At 35.6% G+C, this 22,396-nt stretch overlaps 2 protein-coding genes, 1 long non-coding RNA gene and 1 pseudogene across 6 annotated transcripts; 2 read left to right on the forward strand and 2 right to left on the reverse strand.

Moving 5' to 3' along the window:
• Positions 1-5,780: 5,780 nt before the first annotated feature.
• Positions 5,781-6,403, reverse strand: LOC109133422 (small polypeptide DEVIL 20 pseudogene; annotated as a pseudogene). The gene has a single exon (XR_015560324.1). The product of XR_015560324.1 is annotated as a small polypeptide DEVIL 20 pseudogene (transcript).
• A 1,908-nt stretch (positions 6,404-8,311) lies between these two features.
• On the forward strand, positions 8,312-11,959 carry LOC104791589 (uncharacterized). Of its 3 annotated transcripts, none has more exons than XR_015559244.1 (5): positions 8,312-8,606; positions 8,969-9,320; positions 10,878-11,035; positions 11,111-11,263; positions 11,557-11,959. It is a non-coding gene; the product is annotated as an uncharacterized LOC104791589 (long non-coding RNA). The 3 variants fall into 3 exon arrangements; XR_015559243.1 differs by having other exon boundaries at positions 8,973-9,320; XR_768930.3 differs by having other exon boundaries at positions 8,325-8,606; positions 8,951-9,320.
• LOC104791588 (uncharacterized) lies at positions 9,351-9,967 on the reverse strand. The gene has a single exon (XM_010517512.3). The coding sequence runs from the start codon at positions 9,809-9,811 to the stop codon at positions 9,569-9,571; it is 243 nt and encodes an 80-aa protein (XP_010515814.2). The 5' UTR covers positions 9,812-9,967; the 3' UTR covers positions 9,351-9,568.
• Positions 11,960-14,765: 2,806 nt separating the features above from the next.
• LOC104791590 (indole-3-acetic acid-induced protein ARG7) lies at positions 14,766-15,327 on the forward strand. Its single transcript, XM_010517513.2, has one exon. The coding sequence runs from the start codon at positions 14,832-14,834 to the stop codon at positions 15,204-15,206; it is 375 nt and encodes a 124-aa protein (XP_010515815.1). The 5' UTR covers positions 14,766-14,831; the 3' UTR covers positions 15,207-15,327.
• Positions 15,328-22,396: the final 7,069 nt, after the last annotated feature.

Raw genomic sequence — 22,396 nt, forward strand, 5'->3', positions numbered from 1 at the left:
GTTTTAAATCCCACGTGATCATTACGTCTGAATCCAAATATATACCACTGATCAGATGATTAAACACCAAAAGACTAATACACACACGCGTGATATAGAATTTATTTTTTTTGGTCGGCGCCGAGAAGTAATTGTGTGGGCTTCATCTTCGTTAGTAGTGGATAACTCAATTCAGAGTGGAGGTTGGTTTAGTTTTAGCCTTTTAGGAACGTTGTAACTTGTAAGTTTTTATGTAAACTTTAAATATGTTTAATCTTTTGTGATCATTTATATCATGTAATTAGTTTAAATAAATTTAAATAAATTTAAATATTTAATACTACTACTACTACTGTATTAAAAAATTAATATACATGCTTTTATGTAGGGATGTCAATTAGGTTGTCTATGTCTAAATGAGTGTGTCCAAATGGATATATACATTTTATGGATATTTATGGTCAAAACCCAAATAGAACCATGTCCAAATATGTCCAAATCAAATAGAACCATGTCCAAATATGTCCAAATCAAATATATCCAAACCAAATTTAATGTTTTCGAGAAGAAAAAAAACGATATATGAACAAATTTATACAACAAAACTTATATGTTAGGAGTTATTTTTTTCCCCTTTTTTCCACTTAGAACTAATTACAAAAAAAAAAAATCTGTTAACAAAAAAATAAAATAATTCTAGCGTTTTGATTATATATATATATATATATATTATATACTAAAAATATATATATTTCAAAAAAATACAGTATATAATTATGTTGTTGCCTTGTTGGTATGAAAGGACCCGGTTTAAATTAATTTCGGTCAGATTGACCCAATGGGGAATCTCAAAACCTGGTAACAACAATCAATGGTGGTGGCGAAGATTCAAAATCGAGAGTAGGAGGAGGAGGAGGAGGTCATCGTGACTGGTGAGTGACTGTGTCATGCTTGATTAATGGAATCTAAGCCTCTCCGTTCCCCTCTTTCATCGAAGCACATAATCATGAGGGGCAAGAATCTGTTGGAAGTGAGAGACAGCAATGTTACTCATTTCAAGGGGGTCAGACGTAGATGGTCCAGTATCCACGCAAAGAGATCTGATAGAGTTGTACGATGCTCTAGCAACTGCAACTCTATAGAAGAAAGAAGTGTTTTGATCCCCTAATTGTAACCAATTGATTCTAGACTTCTGCTTGAAGAAAGACTCCTCAATTCCCCTAAGGAAGATCCATTTAGAGTGGAGATCCCTTTCAGCTTGGAATGAGTCAGAGGATGGATTATCAAGAGCTTGTACCTGCACAACTTTTAACAAATCGTTAGTAACACTCACTCGCCTTTGAATATCTGAAAAACTCTCTTTATTTAGTGTTTTTAGTACTCTCTTTATAATTTTCAGCTTAAACCCTAGTAATGAAAGATCTAAAACTCTGTCTCCACTATCAATCCATGCAGCCTCAACGTGGGATAGAAAAAGAGGGTGGTTAGAAAGGAAGTTAAAGAATTTGAAGGGTTTTGTGCCAACAAATGGGAGAGGACAGGAAAGATCAATAATGCAAGGAGTATGATCAGAGAATTCTTGAGGTAAGAAGGAGGCTACGCTGTTTGGAAAGCTACTGATCTAATTATCATTGACTAACACTCTATCCAACTTCTTTGTGATAGGCTCTTCTGGTCTGTTATTTGTCCAAGTATGGTTACAACCTTGAAATCTAAGGTTAAAGATGCCCAGAGATAGTAAGTGATCTTTCATTTCCATCATATCTCTGGTGAGGTGGTTGACATGGGTTAAAGAATGCTCTTCATGATGGATGATCTGGTTAAAGTCACCACCAATTATCCAGTTTTGATTTTCAAGGAAAAGAGTTGTCTGAATTTCTTGGAGGTCATCCCACAAATGAGTTCTCTCTTCTCTGATGTTTGAAGCATAGACAGCAGTGAAAATAAAGCTTGTTTCCTTTTGAATCTGAATTTTGCAGGTGATTGATTGCCTAGACTGGTGAAGCACTTGGACAGTAGTTGAAGGTTTCCAGATAATTATGATCCTTCCATCGTCATCAGTATCATGGTTGGAGGTAAACTGCCAGCCAGGGCAAACTTTTTGCATAACTTGATTCAAATTTGGTTCTTTTATGTGTGTTTCCAAAATAGCACCCACAACTGGCTGATTAGTATAGAGCCATTGTACAAAAGGTCGATGCTTATCCGGGTCATTTAGGCCGCGGACATTCCAAAAAGATATATGGGGACTCATTGGGGTTTGGATTGAGCCTCTTTCTGGGTAAAAAGAGGACTCTGACCAAGAGTATAAGAAGAAACATTAGAATTAATGGGTGAAGGTATAAACAGGGGTTGAGAGGTTATTACTGAGTAGGAGTTTGGATCTGGATTTTCAGGTCTACAAGGAGGATTTTTGGTAGGTGAGAGGGACTTTGGAGGGTTAGTGTTGGTGTATGGTGGCTCAGAGGGGATAAAAGGGTTAAACGAAGTGGGGATTGTTTTCAGGCCATCATATTTATTGGTTAAAGGTAAGGCAAGCGAATTGTCTGAGACCACAATAGGACGAGACACAAACTCTGCTTTCAGAGCCAAAACACAATCCACCTGAACATCCATAGGAGAGTCAACAGCAATTGGAGACTCAGAGGTAATAACCGACTGATTAGTTTCTTTATATGGAGTAGCATCAATAACCATATGCTCCTCTAATTGAGATGTCTCAGTAGATGACACAGGAGCTGGCTCAGTGGTAGGCTCCTCTATTTGGTATGTCTCAGTAGGTGACACAGAAGCTGGCTTAGTGGTAGGTACTGGAGCAACATGAGTTGACTTTATATGTGACGCAGGAGTTGACTCAAAAGGTAAATTAGTAGTCACATGAGTTTCAGGAACAGTTTGAGCAACATGATCAGTTTGAGCGGCTGGAGCAGTGTGCTTGACATGATTACTATTAGGAACATGGTTTCTCTTTGCTTTAGCAGTAACAGGGGTCTAACAGTTAGCCGCTGTTGGACAATTTCTCATAAAATGACCAACTTCTTTACAGAGATAACATGTATGAGGGACAACCTGCGCACCAGAAGAGTTTGTGGGTGCAGTAGGTGGAGAAGGCGCTGCAGGAGGTGGAGCTAGCAAACAGTTCCTTAGAATATGACCCACTTCCTTACAGTGGGAGCAAATCGGAGGCACCCAAGGGTATTCAACCTTCACAGTGAAGAGTGATCCATCTGTCCTTAGAACTTCAAGAACTGGGGGCAGAGGCTTAGTGGAATCAACCTCCACCTTTACATGAGCAGTACTTATACTGGTAAGATTAATGGTCCAGTCATCTGTTTCGTTTGGTTCACCAATGAGTCCAGCAATGTGACTAAGTCCTTGTTGGTGGATGAGGTCAAAAGGAACATCTTTTAGGTGGGCCCAGAGTGGGATGCACTGTAGAGAAGGAGAAGATTCGTCGAAGAGGTAGACCACTGGGACACATGAAACATAGTAGTCTTCACATACCATATTCTCTTTTCTAGAACTTTCTGTTTAATGTAATTATTTGGCAGTCTAACAAGAACAGAGTTTCCTGCTGGGGAGAGATGGATTTCCAGGTGTTTACCTTTACCCCACATGTAGTTTAGGACACTCTGAGTAAGGTGGTAGGGCGGTATCCGACCAAAGAATTTGCAGATGATAAAGTCTTTATGAAGTTCGGCTCCTTTCTGGAAAACTTCATCAGGAATTTCAACTCTTGGGACCCCTGATGGAGAGTAAGAGACATGGGATAACCTTTTCAAGGATTTATCTACAGATGGTTTTACTTTTGAGGCATATGAAATTGGATCACTAGCAGTTTTAGGAGGTAACGGGACATTTAGAGAAGTGGGAGGATAATGGGAGGGGAGAGGGGGAGAAGTTTTAGAGATGACAACATAACTTAGTTTAACATTTTGAGTATGAGAGTTGGAGGAAACAGGTAACTGAGAGGGAGTAGTCCCAAGTATGCCATGAAAAGATTGAGAAAAAGGAGAAAGAACAGTAGTAGAAGAAGGATTCAAGTTTTTTGTAGCTACTGTAGCTACTGTAGCATTTTCAGATCCAGAAGGAAGAGAACCAGATATGGGATTCAAAGATAATTTTGATGAGGAGACCAAGTAAGAAGTCAAGAGCTGAGTCGTAGAGACAACCTCATGAAGGGGTTGGGGAGGAAGTGTAGAAGGAGAAGTAACTTCTACATGACAAGAAACAGTAGTAATTTGAGTTCTATGAAAGTTTTTTTGTTTACGAGGAAACAGAAGACCTGAAACAAGAGAAGGAAAGTCAGAAGGAGATGAAGGGTCAGAGGGATCTGGAGGAAGAGGCGGAGGGCGGTTGAGACTACCAGCCGTAGCCGAAGGGTTGAGAGGGGAGACGAGAGAGTTAGGGAACCAGGAGTTCGCCATCACCTTTTTTGCTTTCTACTTTTATTTCTTCATATGCATATAGTTGTACGTTAGGAAAGAAAATAACTTTTCTACTTATATATCCTAGCTATATTTTACAGTGACTTATCAAAAAAATGACGTTAATTATAAATATATATATTTAGAGATTATAGTACATATATATATATATATATATCTTAAAATAGCAAGAACTTTTATACATTGATAATTACGATCATAAATAGTCTAACAGAGAATCATATTGACTATGTCATCATTCATATCATATTCAAATTACGTACGTATAGTACTATAGTACACGAATACTGAGAATCACATTCATATCATATTCAATTTACGTACGTATAATACACGAATACATGCTGTTTACATAAAGAAAGAGCAATATCTTTTATTCTTTTTTTTTTAACAAATAAAGAATAGATTTTATACGAACTAAAAAGCATTACAATGAACACGTAAGTCCTAAGATATAGAGTTACTATTATTTTCACTTGTGTGCTGTATGATGCGAATCCTGAGTTCCATAATCTATTATTCTTTTGCTTTTCCTTTTAATGTATTTTATAAACGCATGGAAAATGATGTTTGGTTATCCTCTTCAATTTTATGAAAATTCAAAATTGGAAAAAACACACAATAATCAAAAATCTCGCCCTCCCTAAACCGACAAAATAGAAAAGCGAATAGAGCACAGTTTCGATTTGTGCATTATTAGTATGAATTTAGACTCGAGTCACATGGACTCTCAGGTCGTACGTAGACTTTGTCATAATTACATTCTATCTTCTCCACCTTTTTCTCTTACTTTTTTCGCTGGTATCGTTACGCTAATTAATGTATGATTTCACTCTCAATCAAGGACGATTCATTTGTGCATTGACCTAATCACATCTATCAATCTATCGATCATGCATGCTTTATGTTTATAATTTGCGCATCCAAACTAAATTAATACTAATGAGGTTAATTAATTTATAGCAAGCTATAGTTTTTTGTCACTTAAAACTCTGCAGTGCCTAACATGAAAGTACGGTGGATGAGATTTGATCTCTGACCTCAATATCTACTATGTTTTCAAGATATATATTTCACTACATGACGGTATAAGTATATAACTGGTAGTACTAAACAAATGTTGCCAAAAAACTGGGACAGATTATTTCAAAGTTTTTGGGATTATTCTTTAAATCTCTATGGGCCTATGAGATGTTTTGCTGTTCTATTATTCACATGATTAACGACAACGAGCATTTGGAGGCTCAAATGCATGTCGTCTGAGTATTTCTGATATACAATAAAGTTTCTTATAAACTATATAAATATTTGAAGATCTTTCCAACTTACAAAAAAAAGGCTATTACCTGAGCAACTAAAACTTATTGAGAAGATGTCATTCGATTCATTCACACGAGAGACATAAAATTCAAATAAAGCATTCCATGAATGCATTCACATCAATTGCTTATAATCTTGTGTATACATAACTTAAATTTCAACCCTAATTCAAATGTTTGACACTAGAGGGAAAAATAAAAACGGCAACGCGACCAAAAAAAATTAGAAAAGTACAAGAAGAGAGAAGAGAGAAAAAAAAAACACATATATAAGGTAAAGATCTAAATCACAATACGGTCTCGGTCTCGGTCGCGGTCACGGTCACGCCCGCAGACTAACATGGCTAGACAACGGCCAAGGATGTAAAACTTGGCCCGTTGTTTCTTCACCATGTGACTACACTTCGCCTTGAAGGTCTTCGACGGCTTGCATGTTCTGCTCGTGCTGTTCTCTTCTCCCATTACTTGATGATTTCCAACACCACGACGACAAATTCAAAATTTTAGATTTTTCTTTGCCGAAAAATGGAGAGTTTTTGTTGTAGTTTCTGCTTCTGAAATTCTGTTGTAGAAATGTGAGAAGAGGGAGAAAGGGAGAGAGTTTTAGTCAATATATGGAGAGAGCTAAGCCCTTGAATTATAAAGAGGGTCACTGGCTTGGTACAATAAATGATTGATATGTGACATATTTTTGTTTATTTGTAAGAATACGTAACACTTATATATGTAATATTATACATTTTTAGAAGACAAGAAAATAAAAATATTAAAGTGATATAAATTGTGTGGTTTTGTTTTGGGTGAAGTACTGTTTGAGGTTTTTACAAGAGATCTCTAGATTGAGTTAAGCTGTAGAATAATAAAATAGCGTGTATATATATTTGTTATCTTGGAATATGCAATTAACGATTGTATATAGAGATCGTGTGGGTAACTTTGGCTATTAATTTCAGTAAGGTTTATTTTTATTTACAATTCATATAAACTTTTAATATAAAATAGTTATAAGATTAGTAATTTATTAAAACTTGACATATATTCATTTTTTATTTTTATGTTGAAGAATGATGATTTATACCATTTAAAGTTTTGATGATATCAAAAAATGCATTTGGATTTAGAAACAGCATGTTTAATTTAATTCGTAATTAACAAACAAAAAAAATGTACTTCTGATGGGAAAAAAAAAATGTACTTCTGATTTTCTTTAACGTAAACGTGTGAATTGGATAAGGCTAACATTTCTGACTATATCTTTATGAAACAAATTGCTGGAAATTAAATTATAACAAAGTTTTGAGCTGTAAACAAATGCGTATTCACAAATCACAGTTGGAGTCATGCGACAAACTTGCATGTGTGTATAACTTGAAGAGATATGACCACATACAGCATGGACTAGGACCCGATGTTCTCTACTATTAAATGTTTTCTAGCTATATTCTTAGTCAAACGTTAAAGTTAATTTTGGCGTACTCATTGGTAGATCTTTGGTGAACATATGAAATGTGAATGGTCGGTCTGCGTAGACCGAACCCCACATACGGTAATTTATGGTCGTCGTGTGGTAGCTCATTAGGTTCGTACGACAAAAAAAAAGTAAAACCACACTTTTTTTTTTGAAGTTTACGTATCAAAATTGATTGTACTACCTCTTCTTTAATTTCATACGTGAGTGACCCTATTGAAGTAACAACACTAAGAATTCTTTGTTCCATCTTTTTCTTTGTGTTGTTATATTTTTTGTTAACTGTAAGCGAGAGGTTTTAAATCCCACGTGATCATTACGTCTGAATCCAAATATATACCACTGATCAGATGATTAAACACCAAAAGACTAATACACACACGCGTGATATAGAATTTATTTTTTTTGGTCGGCGCCGAGAAGTAATTGTGTGGGCTTCATCTTCGTTAGTAGTGGATAACTCAATTCAGAGTGGAGGTTGGTTTAGTTTTAGCCTTTTAGGAACGTTGTAACTTGTAAGTTTTTATGTAAACTTTAAATATGTTTAATCTTTTGTGATCATTTATATCATGTAATTAGTTTAAATAAATTTAAATAAATTTAAATATTTAATACTACTACTACTACTGTATTAAAAAATTAATATACATGCTTTTATGTAGGGATGTCAATTAGGTTGTCTATGTCTAAATGAGTGTGTCCAAATGGATATATACATTTTATGGATATTTATGGTCAAAACCCAAATAGAACCATGTCCAAATATGTCCAAATCAAATAGAACCATGTCCAAATATGTCCAAATCAAATATATCCAAACCAAATTTAATGTTTTCGAGAAGAAAAAAAACGATATATGAACAAATTTATACAACAAAACTTATATGTTAGGAGTTATTTTTTTCCCCTTTTTTCCACTTAGAACTAATTACAAAAAAAAAAAATCTGTTAACAAAAAAATAAAATAATTCTAGCGTTTTGATTATATATATATATATATTATATACTAAAAATATATATATTTCAAAAAAATACAGTATATAATTATGTTGTTGCCTTGTTGGTATGAAAGGACCCGGTTTAAATTAATTTCGGTCAGATTGACCCAATGGGGAATCTCAAAACCTGGTAACAACAATCAATGGTGGTGGCGAAGATTCAAAATCGAGAGTAGGAGGAGGAGGAGGAGGTCATCGTGACTGGTGAGTGACTGTGTCATGCTTGATTAATGGAATCTAAGCCTCTCCGTTCCCCTCTTTCATCGAAGCACATAATCTCCGGGATGTGTGCTTCCACCTTCGTTGGAGAAGCGATTGGAATTGGAAGAATTCAGTAGTATGCTTCAGAGAGCCTCCACGGAGATTGATTGCTGCATTTTGCATAATTGCTTTTGTAAGTTGTTGCCTTGTGATATATATTTGGCTTGGTGATTTGGTTACTTGTAATGCTGCTGGCTTGAGCTTTTGGACTCACCTCACATGTTAGTACCTAAACTCAGGGGAAGCAGCTAGCTAATCTTTTTTTAGTAAGGTTTATTACATAGCTGAGTTCATTATGTTTGTGGATCAGAGAGAGGTTATTATAAAAAAAGATTGGGTGTTCTCAAGCTGCTATAGTATAATGTTTTGAGGACAATAGATTAGGTACTACCATGTAAAATTAACTTGCTTTATTATCGAAAAGGTTTCTTTGTGTTTACTTCACTTGAATAATCAAATTTTATGGCATCAACTTAGGTTTTTTTTAATGGAAAGGTAGCTTTGTGGCTGTGGAGAAGTTACACGCATCAGATTATGGTCTCCCAGTTTGTGTTAAATGGGACTGCATAGAAATTGAGATCAATTTTGTGCATACATTAAGGTGAAGAAGCAAAACTCGAAATTCCAGTTCTATCAGTCTATTGGGGAGGGTTTTGTGCTTCTGTACTTTGATTCTCCGTGGTGCCGAGCATGGTTTCGATGCTTTTATCAATTGGACCAGAGAGGCCTTGCTGTGTTGCTTATAATTATCTTAGAACCTGAGGCTTTTGAAGGAAGAAGCAGATGAAGCTTTACTGATCATCCAAAGCAGCTACTCTACCAGACTTTGGCTAAACTAGCTGTAAAGGTACTCATTTCAACTACTCTTAATCAATACTTTCTTCTGTTTATAAACTCACTTCTTATGAGTGTTATTGTCATTCATTCATCACATGCTCATACCACAAGTCTAATGAAAAGCATATATATATATACATATACTTAGGATACATCACAAAAAAAAAAGCACAAAACATAGGCCATTACTCACTTCATCACATCACAGTCTTTACATATATACACACATACACGTTTTAGGAGCTCCTTTTGCTGATTCTAAGCTGTTCCATCGTCTCCACCACCGCCTCCCCCGTTGCCACCCCAATTGTCAAAGTTCTGTCTTGGAATGTTATGATGGTTGTCTACTCCTCTTGCTGATGGAATGACAGTTTTTTCCTTCTGAACATGGTGAAGCCTTGTGTCTATCCCTCTCCCTCCACCCTCCACAATGAAAGAGCTCATAACCACCATTATTACCATCACCACCACTACCAAGTCATGCCTTGTCTGAATTTGCATTTTTGTTTTGTTTTGCTTCTTCCAATGTCTTGTGCTTTTTATAGAAGAAGTAAGGTTTAGGTATGGGAATTCTTACAACTGTTTTCAGTGTGTTCCACTCGCAAAAGACAAAACAAAAGATTGATTGATTAGCCTTAATAGATGATGTGTTTGTTTGTTATTGTTTTGTGACGATTGATACAAACAAAAAAATTAAAAAGAATAATAATCACTCGTCCAAATAGGAAAGTTCCACCGTTAAAGTGGTGAAGAAGACATAAGAATCAATGAGAAGAATTGGTTAGTTGCCCGAATAGGAAACTTCCACCATTTTTATAGTGGATCACCTTTTTCATAAATTTATATATGTTTGTGTAATTAAAAGTCAATGAGATGGTAACAACTGACAAAAAGTAAAATTTTCAAGCAATTTACATAATGTTTATTCAATGATCTCATTGTTCTTTGTAATAGCATGCGATGATGGCCGAACAAATTAATGACAAGTGTGAGTGTCTCTCCCCACAGAATTATCTACACCCACAAAGCAACCATTTGAATCATAGTCCGACAGATAGGTCCATTATTTGCTATGGCTTAATGATGAGTTACAAATAAATTACTCTGCTAATAACATCAAAAGATTTGGTAGAGGCAAATAATTCAGAGAAAGCAACCATCATGCATTGGGTTTTTGTTGGGCTGCTAATTGCTCATGGGGGCTACTTTTATTTTGGAAACGGCTTAATTAATCTCCATGAGGATATTTTAAATGGAATGAACTGTATCTTTCAACTCCTGTATTTTATGCATAGTTTGCAGAGCTTTTTATGGTTATGTTTATACTTAAATTGATAACAATTGATTAATTATACTCGTGTGACACTCTTAAGACTTCAGCTTCTTTGTAGCACATTGCATCATATGCCTTGAGCTCAAGTTTCACAATGTCTACACTATAAATGACTTTGAATTATCTTTACATTCTCTGTGTTTCCTCATGTGATCTTTGCATTTAATGTCTTCCTCAAAGTCAGAGATCTTTAGCCTAACATGGATGATAACGATGACGATGATGATGTTGCAGGGATGTAGAAGCTGCGTTGAAAGTGAAGAGGCGGGATTTGTTAGAGCTCAAGGCCTATATGACCTCAGTCGTTACTGATCCTCATTTAAGCATTCGTAGAGGATGGATGAGTAGTGAATCGTCTGGATACTTCAAAGGCTGGTTCGACAAAAGACAAGGTCTGTCTATTCGTTTTCATTTTTTGCTCGTGTTTCCAAGTCTTCGTACAATGTAAAATACTTTACTGCTTCTAGGTAGTAAGGGCCTGGGAAGTTTCAGAAATCTTGAGCTCGGTAGAAACTTTTACGATAACAGTGTCTTACCATACTTGAATGAGGCTGTGTCGCTCTCGCTCAAGACATTGATTCTCCGTGACGCCTTATTTGATGGTGGTTTTCCTGTTCAATGTAGGTACTTCAGAACAAATCAATACTATAGATGTCATTGACATTGAAAGTCTTTTTTACTTTGTTTCTGATAGTTCTTAGTTTCGGCACAGAACTAATCAATCTGACAAGTTTGAAAGTACTGGATCTAAAATTCGAGTTCAGTTGCGAGTTACCAGGACAAGGATTATTATCTCTGATTATCCGTTAACACTTTGTGATAAAAACCAGTTCGATTTTGTAACATCATCAATAATTTTTCGGATGCAATTTGTTTATTTATAAGCCATATTGCATCTCTTTCGTTTTGGCAGAGCTCACCAATATGCGAAACCTAAGAGCTTTGGATCTTAAGCAATAATCAATTCTCTGGTTCATTGCAAAAAAACAGGCAAGTTATGACAAATACTGCTTTTGTAGTAGTGGAACTCGTCTCAGTTTCGTTTGTATATTTCTTGATGTTTCCCTGTGCATCGATATTGAGGTTTGATGGTGGAGCCTCGGAGCGACGTATGTAACAGTTTTGATGGATTCTCCGTTATCTAGAGAGGTTTTCTCCGTTATCTAGAGAGGTTTTCGAGGAAGGATGAAATCAGAAGTAATTGTCAACATTTCTTCAAAGATGATCTTTGATCTTTACAAGTTATAGGATTGTTGTATGCATATTTTATGAGCGAGGACGTATGATTAAATTTAAAGCCACTAATTATCTTTCAATTTTTCTATTCCAACGCCATATCAGAAGCCGTAGTGAAAACAATTTTATGTGTTGTTTGTTACTACTCTCTCTCTACGAAAGTTTAGATATAATTACTTGTAGAAACCTATAATAGGAAAAAAATATCACATGAATCGATAATAGTAATTCAGAATCGATTACAAGACTAAATTGGAGAATGGATTGTTGTATGATTTTAAATTAAACTATCATGAGAAGAATATAGCTCTACTGCCTCCCAAAACGAAGCATGGGGGAGAATTAAATAGTTTGGTTGGAAAATGGAATGTTGTATTGTATGATTTAATTTAAGTTAAAAATACTATCATCTTCTTGACCCTTTACATTTTATAATCACCGAACCTCAAGAGTCAAGACCTTTGTAGTCCAGCCTCCAGTGATTATCATCAAAGTATTTACAAATTGTCCCCGTTATGCGCTTATCAAATTCAAACCCAAATGCTTCACTATTTATTATAGTTCAATCTTTTGACAAGAGTATACTCTCTCTGTCTCATCAAAATTGATGTTTTGAGATATTTTTTTGTCCCACAAAGATTGATATTTTGTAAACTTCAAAAAATAATCATTGAAAATATTTAAAATTTTGAATTGTTATTGGTTTAAAATTAAATAATATCTCTTTAGTCAAAGAAAAAAATATATTTAAATTCAGTAATCATTGTTTTTTAAAAATATATAAAATTTTTTAAACATCAATGTTTATGAGAAGGAGAAAATACTTATTAATCATGGTTTTTATTTTTTTGGTACTAAAAAGTGATATAATAATGGAAAAAGAATGACAGCTGGTAACTGTGGAAAGACACATGTGAAAGTCAAATCAAATAATAGTGTGGGTGTGTGTAAGAAGGGAGGTATGGCTTCCTCATCTATGCCTCTTTTTTGTTTTGTTTTTCTTCCAAAATTAAGAACAAAAGTCAAAATAGGTTTTTATCAAATTACTGTAGAGTTTACGAATTCTTTTACTAGCTCTAACCAGTTGAGTCGCTAATCGAGTGACAGAAATAGGATGATCCGAGTATATACAAGACATTACATATATATGTACTCCAACTTGACCATCATCATTATGACATCAATGCTTTGATTTGTATCAAATTATATATATATATATATGTATGTATATTAAAAAATTTCAATTTCATTTACGTATGTAACTTCATTAAGTGAATTAATTTAGTGTTCTTGAACCCAAAATCAAAGGTCGGTAATTTCGACAAGGTTTTAAAACTTTAAATCATTCCTTAGCTCATCGAATGAGCTTATTCGTAAGAATGATGAGACTCTCAAAAGACAAACATCATAAAAGCCGTCACGTTCCCACAATAAATTTCATGCAGACGAAGCCAGCCTAGTTTTAGAATGGCCCTCATTCTTATCGATAACCAGCTCTTGAACCGTCCCGGGTCTGATGATACATCAGTTCTGTCTGGTCCAAAGACTCAAAATGATGTTTAGTTATAAAGTTCTTGATGATGAGATGTTTACTTTGTCTGGCTCAAAGATTCACCGAGTTTGTTTCAAATTAGAATCATTATAAAACACTAGAAAATTATTTATAAACAAATAATATTTTGGTAAGAAAACTTAAAGAGGATTAATTTAAAACAAAAAATGACCAGACAATGTGAATCATAGTTGTTTAATTGTACACTAGTGTTACATTGTTGATGTGTCACCACCCCAACTTAATTACGCACACTGTATATTGTTAACAAAATGAAATCTGAATTGATCATTTCAAAAGAAAAAAAAAGAATCTGATATCCAAGCCGACACAACCCAAAAAGTCTTATTATATTTGAGCTAAAACCAGCTCAAACATTCTTTTGTTCTTCATTAAACAAGTTTAATTAATTTTTAGATTCGGTCCTAGTTGACACATTGGGATAAAGAAAGAAAAAAAGAACATACCATAGGCTCATCTGCATAAGTGATGTGTAAGAAAGAATGATTGCTCTTCTCATACTCAGCTATTTTGGGGGGGGGGGGGGGGGGGGGGGATGAATCTGAATCCTAATGAATAGTTGCTCTGCTCTGTTCTGCTCCCCAATCATATATATTGGACCCTGCAAAAACTGACAGTTCTTTATCAGAGTCTACACTTGCAATCCATGCACTATAACCTTTTAACTAATCCCTAGTTAGAGCAACAAAATAATAAAAAACAGGCCTATGTAGATAGATTATTATCATATATCCATTCATAGAACCATTAAATAAGATTATATCTTATCACATGAATTCTGGATTTGTATAGATAATTTAGGCTGATTCAAAAAGTCACTGCAACTAGAGTCTTGTATCTTCAAGAAATCACAGTAAATTTTAGAATCATTCAAGCCATGATTCATAACTCGAGATCACACTTTATCCAAGAAGATTTAAAACCCATCACTCCTATCTTTCCTTATGTGGGGTCTCACAAGCCTTAGTCCCCATGAAAATCAGTTACAAGTGAGAAGAAAAAAAAACATTTCTTAATATATATAGCAAATGTAATAATGCAATGCATGTTCGTATAATTTCAGTTTTATGAAGGAAAATAACGGAACCGCACGAGTGAAACAAAATGGCAAACAATTATCATGCATGATTTGAAAGCCCTCGTGATGTATCTTATCATTATTTGAAAAGAAAAAAAATCTTGCCCATAACATATTCAGAAACACTACATTTAATATCACCATGGACCTAAGATTTATTTTCTATCTAAGCTATGTAAATCAACCATCTATATATACACATGTCCTTCACCATTGTACTCTTCATCACAAAACCATCTCTATCTATATTAATCATCCTTTTTTTTTTTGGTAATTCGAAACCTCTCCTTCTATACTCAAAATGAAGAACAAGTTCATAAAGTCATGCGGAAGCAAACTCAAAACCATAAAGAGTAAATCCATAGTCATACCTTGTTGTACATCTTCATGCGAGAGTTGCTGCGACACGGTTTTGTGGAGATTCAAGAAAGAAAATGAAGCAATACCAAAAGATGTTCCAAGAGGACATTTGGTAGTGTATGTTGGTGATGATTACAAGAGGTTTGTGATAAAGATGAGTTTGCTTACACATCCAATCTTTAAAGCATTGCTTGATCAAGCTCAAGATGCTTATAACTCATCAAGACTATGGATTCCATGTGATGAGAACACTTTCCTCGACGTTGTTCGTTGCAGTGGCACTCCGCAGCATCAGAGAAACTGCATTGGCATGTAATGCAAGAAGGAGGGAGGATTCAAAAGACATATTCATTTGATTTTGATTCATCATCTCCAGAGAGAATTAATGTTAGATAATGTTGTACACTAATTAAGTAAGAGTTTTCGTAATATAAGTATCACCATCGATCGTATTATAAGCAAGTGTTCACTAAACATGTAGCATTTTAAATGTTTCCAATAAACTGAAACATTAAGACTCTGACAAAGATCCGAAGATAAATTGCAAAACTTATAACCATAACTTGATCATGCCTCTGTTCTGTGTCATAGAAAAAGACTTGAACACTTGTCAGACTTGTCTGATGCAGATATTGTCAGAGAATAGAAACAATTTTCAGTTTCTATCAATTGCCTTTTACATTATTCTACTATCATTCAAATGAAAAAATCTCAATATGTTATGATGTTATTGTATGTGAAGATGCAGCATTTGAACAAGTGTTTGAACTACTCCAGAAGGACATGACTTTAATACGAAAACAGAGTATCGAGTGATCTATGACGACTATTATCAAGACTCATACAGATTTAGAAGGCACGAGAAGCTTCTAGAAGATTGAAGAGCTTCATGTTTACAATTGGAATGTAAACATGAAAAAAGTGGGAAATTTCCTAAAACATAAAGAAAAAGGAAATTGTCCAATTCCTATTAGGATTAGATTAGGTAGTTTGCTAATTAAATAGCTAATACCTAAATCTATAAATAGGGATGCTAAAACAAGGTTGAGTTTTAGCACAAACAAGAGAAAGTTAACCTAGCTATTAAGTTTTAGTTTTTAAGAAAAAAGAGCTAAAAATTTAGAGAGAGCAAGAGGTTTCTTTAAGAGAGTTTTAAGGGGTTAGAAAATTGTTTAGAACAAACTTGTAAACAGATTTTCTATCAATCAAAAAAGAGTTTAAAGAAATCAATATTTTCATTATTCAGATCATAAGTTCTCACACTTACAATTGGTATCAGAGCAACACTTGTTCGGATTACTACAGGTGAGAGTCTGCGGACAAGATGAAGAACTACGGAGATCTGATCAACAATAACAAAGTTGTCTTGGATGATGGAAACTATGGGTTTTGGAAATCAAAAATCAAATCTATCATAGGAGGTATTGATCGTCTTGCTTGGAAGACTGTTCTGGAAAAGTGGGAGGAACTGACGATCAAGGACGAGTCAGGCAAGCGAATTCCCAAACCCGAAGCCGACTGGACTGATGAAGAACAGAAGAAATCCAAGTACAATTCAAGAGCATCGAGTGATATTCATTGCATTGTAGGAAGGAAGCAGTTCGATCTAATTCAGGGGTGTGAAACTGCTAAGGAAGCTTGGGATATTCTGCAAATCCAGTATGAAGGGACCACAAAAATGCAAAGCTCAAGAAAAGACATGTTGGCTTCACGATTCGAAAATCTAAGGATGGAAGAACACAAATCAATATCAGGCTTTAGTTCAAAGTTAAGTGCGCTAGCTCAGGAAGCATTAACTCTTGGAAAGACTTATAAGGATCAGAAGCTGGTCAAGAAGTTTCTAAGGTGTCTACCTTCAAGGTTCATGGGATACAAGACTGCACTAACTGTTTCACATGATCTAGACAGTCTTAGTTATGGTGAAGTGGTTGGAATGCTGCAAGCTCACGAGATGGAGCTTAATGGAATTAGGAACCAAAAGGTATAGCCTTAACGATTAGCAGAGACACATCAGATCAAGGAGAAGAAGATTATGTGAGTTTATTAGTAAGAAGATTTGATCGTGCTTTAAGAAGAATAGAACAAGGTAATTCACAAAAGAAGACTGGAGTTTCCAAAAAGATCAGTGAAGATAAGAAGGCTGATATGCAGTGTCATGAATGCAAAGGGTTTGGACATTTCATTCGTGAGTGTCCAACGATTAAGCTTCGAGATGCAAAGTGCACTATTTGCAGAGGTACATGACATACACATGAGGGATGTGTGAGTAACCTTAAACACAAGAAAGAGAAGTCTATGATAAGTATTGAAGATGATTCAGATGATGGTAGCAGTAGTGAAGAAGAACTCATAAATCTAGTAGCGATGGTGGGAATTACAGAATTTGAGAATGGAGAAGAGATAACTGATTCTGAATCGGAAGATGAGGAGGTTCTTGATATTGTTCAGAGTTACAAGGAAGTTCGAGAAACACTCATTACCTTAGGGAAGGAAAATCAAGACTTAATCAAAGAAAAACTTCATCTTGAAGTTGTGGATTTAATGAAAGAAAAATTGGTGTTATCTGCAAAAGCAGACAAGCTAGAGAAAGAGTTAATTAAAGAGAAGAAGAAATCCACAGAACTTCAATCTGAACTTGATCAGCAGTACAGAAAAATTCACTTGTTTGCAGGAACAAAGCAACTTGAGAAGATTTTAAGCTATGGAAGAACTGAGAAAACTCATAGAGGGTTGGGTTTTATTGAGAACCAAGGAGACAAGAAAACAACAACTAACTTTGTTAATGCTGGAATGCACCAATCTGATTTGAAAACATCAACATCTGCATCTGAGAAGTTCTCAGGCTGCTTCTTTTGTGGAAAATTTGGACATTATAAACGCTATTGCTCTAAATTCTGGGAAATAGTCTATGGTTTAAAGCGACAAGGGAGATTTTTCTGGAATGGGTTTAGGAGACAGGTTTGGATAAAGAAGAATGACCTGTATCAAACAGAAGCAATATCATCAGGATTTAGGTGCAACATGGCTATGATTACTGAGGAACAGGAAGATTCTGAGCCTTGGTTCTTTGATAGTGGGTGTTCAAGGCATATGACAGGAACTAAGAGTAATTTACAGAATATTAAGAAACTGAAAGGAGGCACAGTAACCTTTGGAGATGGAAGTAATGGTTACATTCAAGGTAAAGGCACAACACGTGATACAAAACTTCCACCACTAGTAAATGTCTACCTGGTACAAGGACTGCGAGCGAATTTGATAAGTATCAGTCAGTTGTGTGATGAAGGCTTGACAGTTATGTTTACAAAGATAGACTGCAAAGCGGTTGATGAATCAGGCATTATCAAGCTCTATGGTGTAAGGTCAAGGAACAATTGTTACATGTGGCAGAGAAATTCGTTCAAATGTTTTGATGCACAAGGAAGTCTAGATCTCTGGCACCAACGACTGGGTCATATGAATGTAAGGAACTTAACTACTCTTGTTAAAGAAGAGATCACTCGAGGAGTACCTAAGCTTAAAGGAGAAGAAAATATGGTTTGTGGACCTTGTAATCAAGGAAAACAAGTCAAGATTCAGCACAAAAAGGTGCTTGAAGTTCAGTCAAAGTCAGTTTTAGATCTGGTTCACATGGACTTAATGGGTCCAATGCAAGTTGAGAGCTTAGCTGGGAAGAAATATGTGTTTGTGTTGGTAGATGATTTTTCTAGATACACTTGGGTTCATTTCATTCGAGAGAAGTCAGATACAATGGATAACTTCAAGATCTTGGCTTTGCAATTGCTTAATGAGAAAGGTGGAATCAAGAAAATACGAAGTGATCATGGTGGAGAATTTCAAAACGAATCAATGAGAGAATTTTGTGAACAACTTAGGATTTCACATTAATTCTCAGCTCCCAGAACTCCTCAACAGAATGGTGCAGTGGGGAGGAAAAACAGGACTCTTCAAGAAATGGCTAGAGCAATGATTCATGGGAATAATGTGCCTAAGAAATTTTGGGCTGAGGCGCTCAATACAGCTTGCTACATAGTAAACAAAGTGTATGTTCGAAGAGATACATCAAAAACTCCATATGAGTTATGGAAAGGCAAAACTCCTAATTTGAGCTACTTTCATGTTTTTTGATGCAAATGTTATATTTTGAATGGCAAGGATTATCTTGGGAAATTTGATTCCAGAAGTGATGAAGGGATGTTTCTTGGCTATGCTGAGAGCAGTACAACATTTAGGGTATTTAACAAACGCACAGGGACTATTATGGAATAAGTAAATGTGGTGTTTGATGATCGGTCTGTTGCTTTAAGAGATAATGATGATTCAGACAATGATGCAGAACAAGTAAATATTATTGAAGGACAAGAAGAAGATTCTGGACTAGACACCTCTGATCATGTTCCAAAATCTGAAGAAACAAAACAAGTACACAAGAATCATTTTGCATCAGATGTTATTGGTAACATAAATGAAGGAATGAGGACCAGAGGAGTGCAGATTGATTTTAAAAAGATGACTAGTCATTATGCAGCACTAGAAACTGTCTACTTTGAGTGTTTTGTGTCAATGATTGAACCCAAGAATCACATAGAAGCTGTTCAAGATGATTTCTGGATAATTGCCATGGAGGAAGAACTAGAACAGTTTGAGCGTAATGATATTTGGGAGCTGGTTCGTAGGCCAATAGATGTGAATATTATTGGGACTAAATAGATTTTCAAAAACAAGATTGATGAGAGTGGAGTTGTGATTCGAAATAAAGCAAGGTTGGTTGCAGAAGGTTATACTCAGATCGAAGAAGTGGACTTTGAAGAGACATTTGCTCCGGTAGCAAGACTTGAATCGATTAGATTGTTTTTGGGAATGGCTTGTATCCTGAATTTCAAAGTATACCAGATGGATGTCAAAAGTGCGTTTTTAAATGGGATCTTACAAGAAGAAGTATATGTTGAGCAACCCAAGGGTTTTGAAGATTCAGTTAAGCCTGACTATGTGTACAAGTTAAAGAAGACTCTTTATGGACTGAAGCAAGCTCCAAGAGCTTGGTATGAAAGACTAACTAGTTTTCTTATGGAGAAGGGCTATGTTAGAGGAAGTGTTGACAAGACCTTGTTTGTCTTGGAACAAGATGTTGATATCTTGATGGTTCAAATTTATGTTGATGACATTATTTTTGGCAGTACATCTAAGAAGTTGGTGGATGGTTTTGTGAGTCATATGACACAAGAATTTGAAATGAGTATGGTTGGTGAACTCAAATATTTTCTTGGTTTGCAGATTACTCAGTCTGATCAAGGAATTTTCATTTCACAAAGTACTTATGCAAGACAGCTTCTGAAGAAATTTCAGATGGATAAGTGTAAAGAAGCCAAGATACCTATGAGCACATCTCTGAAATTGTCAAAATACATTGATGGAAAGGAAGTGGATGTCAAGCAGTACAAGGAAATGATTGGAAGTTTGTTGTATCTCACTACTAGTAGACCTGATTTGAGTTTCAGTGTTGGAATGTGTGCAAGATATCAATCAAATCCAAAACAATCACACCTAGAAGCAGTCAAACGGATCATTAAGTATGTAAAAGGGACTGTTGATTTTGGAATTTGGTATTCTAAAGGCTCAAATCAAGGTTTAGTTGGATATTGTGATGCAGATTATGCAGGGAGTGTGACAGATCGGAAAAGTACTAGTGGAGGATGTTTCTTTCTGGGGAATAATCTCATTGCATGGTTAAGCAAGAAACAAATTCAGTCTCTATGTAAACAACTGAATCAGAATATATAGCAATGGGAAGTTGTTGTACTCAATTGTTATGGATGAAGCAGATGTCAGCAGATTATGGTATGGATTCAGGAGTTTTACAGGTGTATTGTGATAACAAAAGTGCAATTGATATTTCTAAGAATCCAGTTCAACACTAAAGAACCAAACACATTGATGTAAGACATCACTTTATCAGAGAACTGGTTGAGAGAAAGCAAGTTCAGATTGATCATGTTGATATTGAAGATCAGCTAGCAGATATATTTACAAAGGCTTTGGATTCTAATCGATTTGCAACATTGAGGAATTCAATTGGGGTGTGTGAAATGTGATTCTGAGTTGATGCTGGTCAAGAACGAGTGTAAGGAAGATTCTGGGTTTGAGATTGTTTAATTAAGTGTGTTATTTAAACCTGGTTATTTGCGGTTTTGGTTGGATTTTAATTTTTAGGTTAAAGGTATGTTAGGTGTTGTCTTCGGTTGTATCGACGGATTAAAAAAAAAAAAAACAGAGATGGTGAGAGCGACTCGACAAGGTTTGGTAAGAGGAGGAAGGAAATCGAAGGTGAATCAAGATGGTGTTTCTCAACGACCTCATCTGATCGACGAATCAAGCAGTGATGATGATCAATCAGCTCTTGATAAATCGGGGGGGGGGGGTGATGTTCAAACCAATTCAGTAGGAGTTGAAGATTCCGCAGAAGACAAATCAGAATCAGCTTGTAATGATGAAATCGCATCTGACAATGTGGAAGAAGAGGTTCGAGATAAGGGCAAAGGAGTTGATTCGGATTCTGAGGATTTCTGGGTTGAGGAAGTCTCAGTGCAAGAGCAGACTGAGCGTCACACGGTTAAAAAGAGGAAGATGAAGCGAGAGTCTTCTTCCATTGCCAAGCGGTCTAAATCTGCAACTATTAGTGCTAAAAGTGTTCGTGCACAGGGGAAGTTTAGGTCTGATGTTTTTGTGTCCAAAGCAGCTCAAGCAAGGTATGCATATATTTTTTCTCGGAAGGTTACAAAAGAAAGACAACTAGATTTTTCTCAACCAGATGACTTTGGGATTCTTGATAAGATTATGGATCTAGGGTTGCATTTTTCGGTATAAGATTTGCATGTGTATGTCAAAGAGGTGGTTTGTGAGTTTTATGCAAATCTGCCAAAGGAAAAAACTAGGAATGGAATTCAAGTGTTTGTTAGAGGTCACTGGTATGAGTTTTCTCCTAGTGCTATCAATGAGGCACTTAATCTTGAATCATTGTCTCAAGAAGATAAGCAAGCAGATGCAGCTGTAGATAGGCTGAGTAAAAATAAACTTGCAGAAGTTCTGAGTGGTCGCGACAAGTTGTCTTGGAATTAATTGAAGGTTAGGGATCTACCTGGACAAATTGCACCTCTTTTCATGTTGGCGAGTTATAATTGGGTTCCTTCAGTTCATAGGGATCATATTTCAATCGATCGTGCTCGAGTTGTGTATAAGCTTGTTCAAGGAATTCGGTTTGATCTAGGACAACTAATTTATGATCAGATTATGGATATGAGTTGGATTGATACTACTCGGTGCATAATGTTTCCTAGAACCATTTTCGAAACACTTAAGGTTCAAGAAGGTCCGCTTGAATGGTCAGATGCAGAAGAAGAAGTAGATGTTGAGTTTTATATTAAAGATGTTAGGACTGGGCGAGCTTATGCGGTTAAACACAATTTGCTTCCTGTGAATGAAGACCCCACACCAGTTCGAAGACAAATG

Source organism: Camelina sativa, chromosome 6 (assembly GCF_030686135.1).
Source record: "Camelina sativa cultivar CO46 ecotype springtype chromosome 6, ASM3068613v1".
Lineage (NCBI taxonomy): Eukaryota > Viridiplantae > Streptophyta > Magnoliopsida > Brassicales > Brassicaceae > Camelina > Camelina sativa.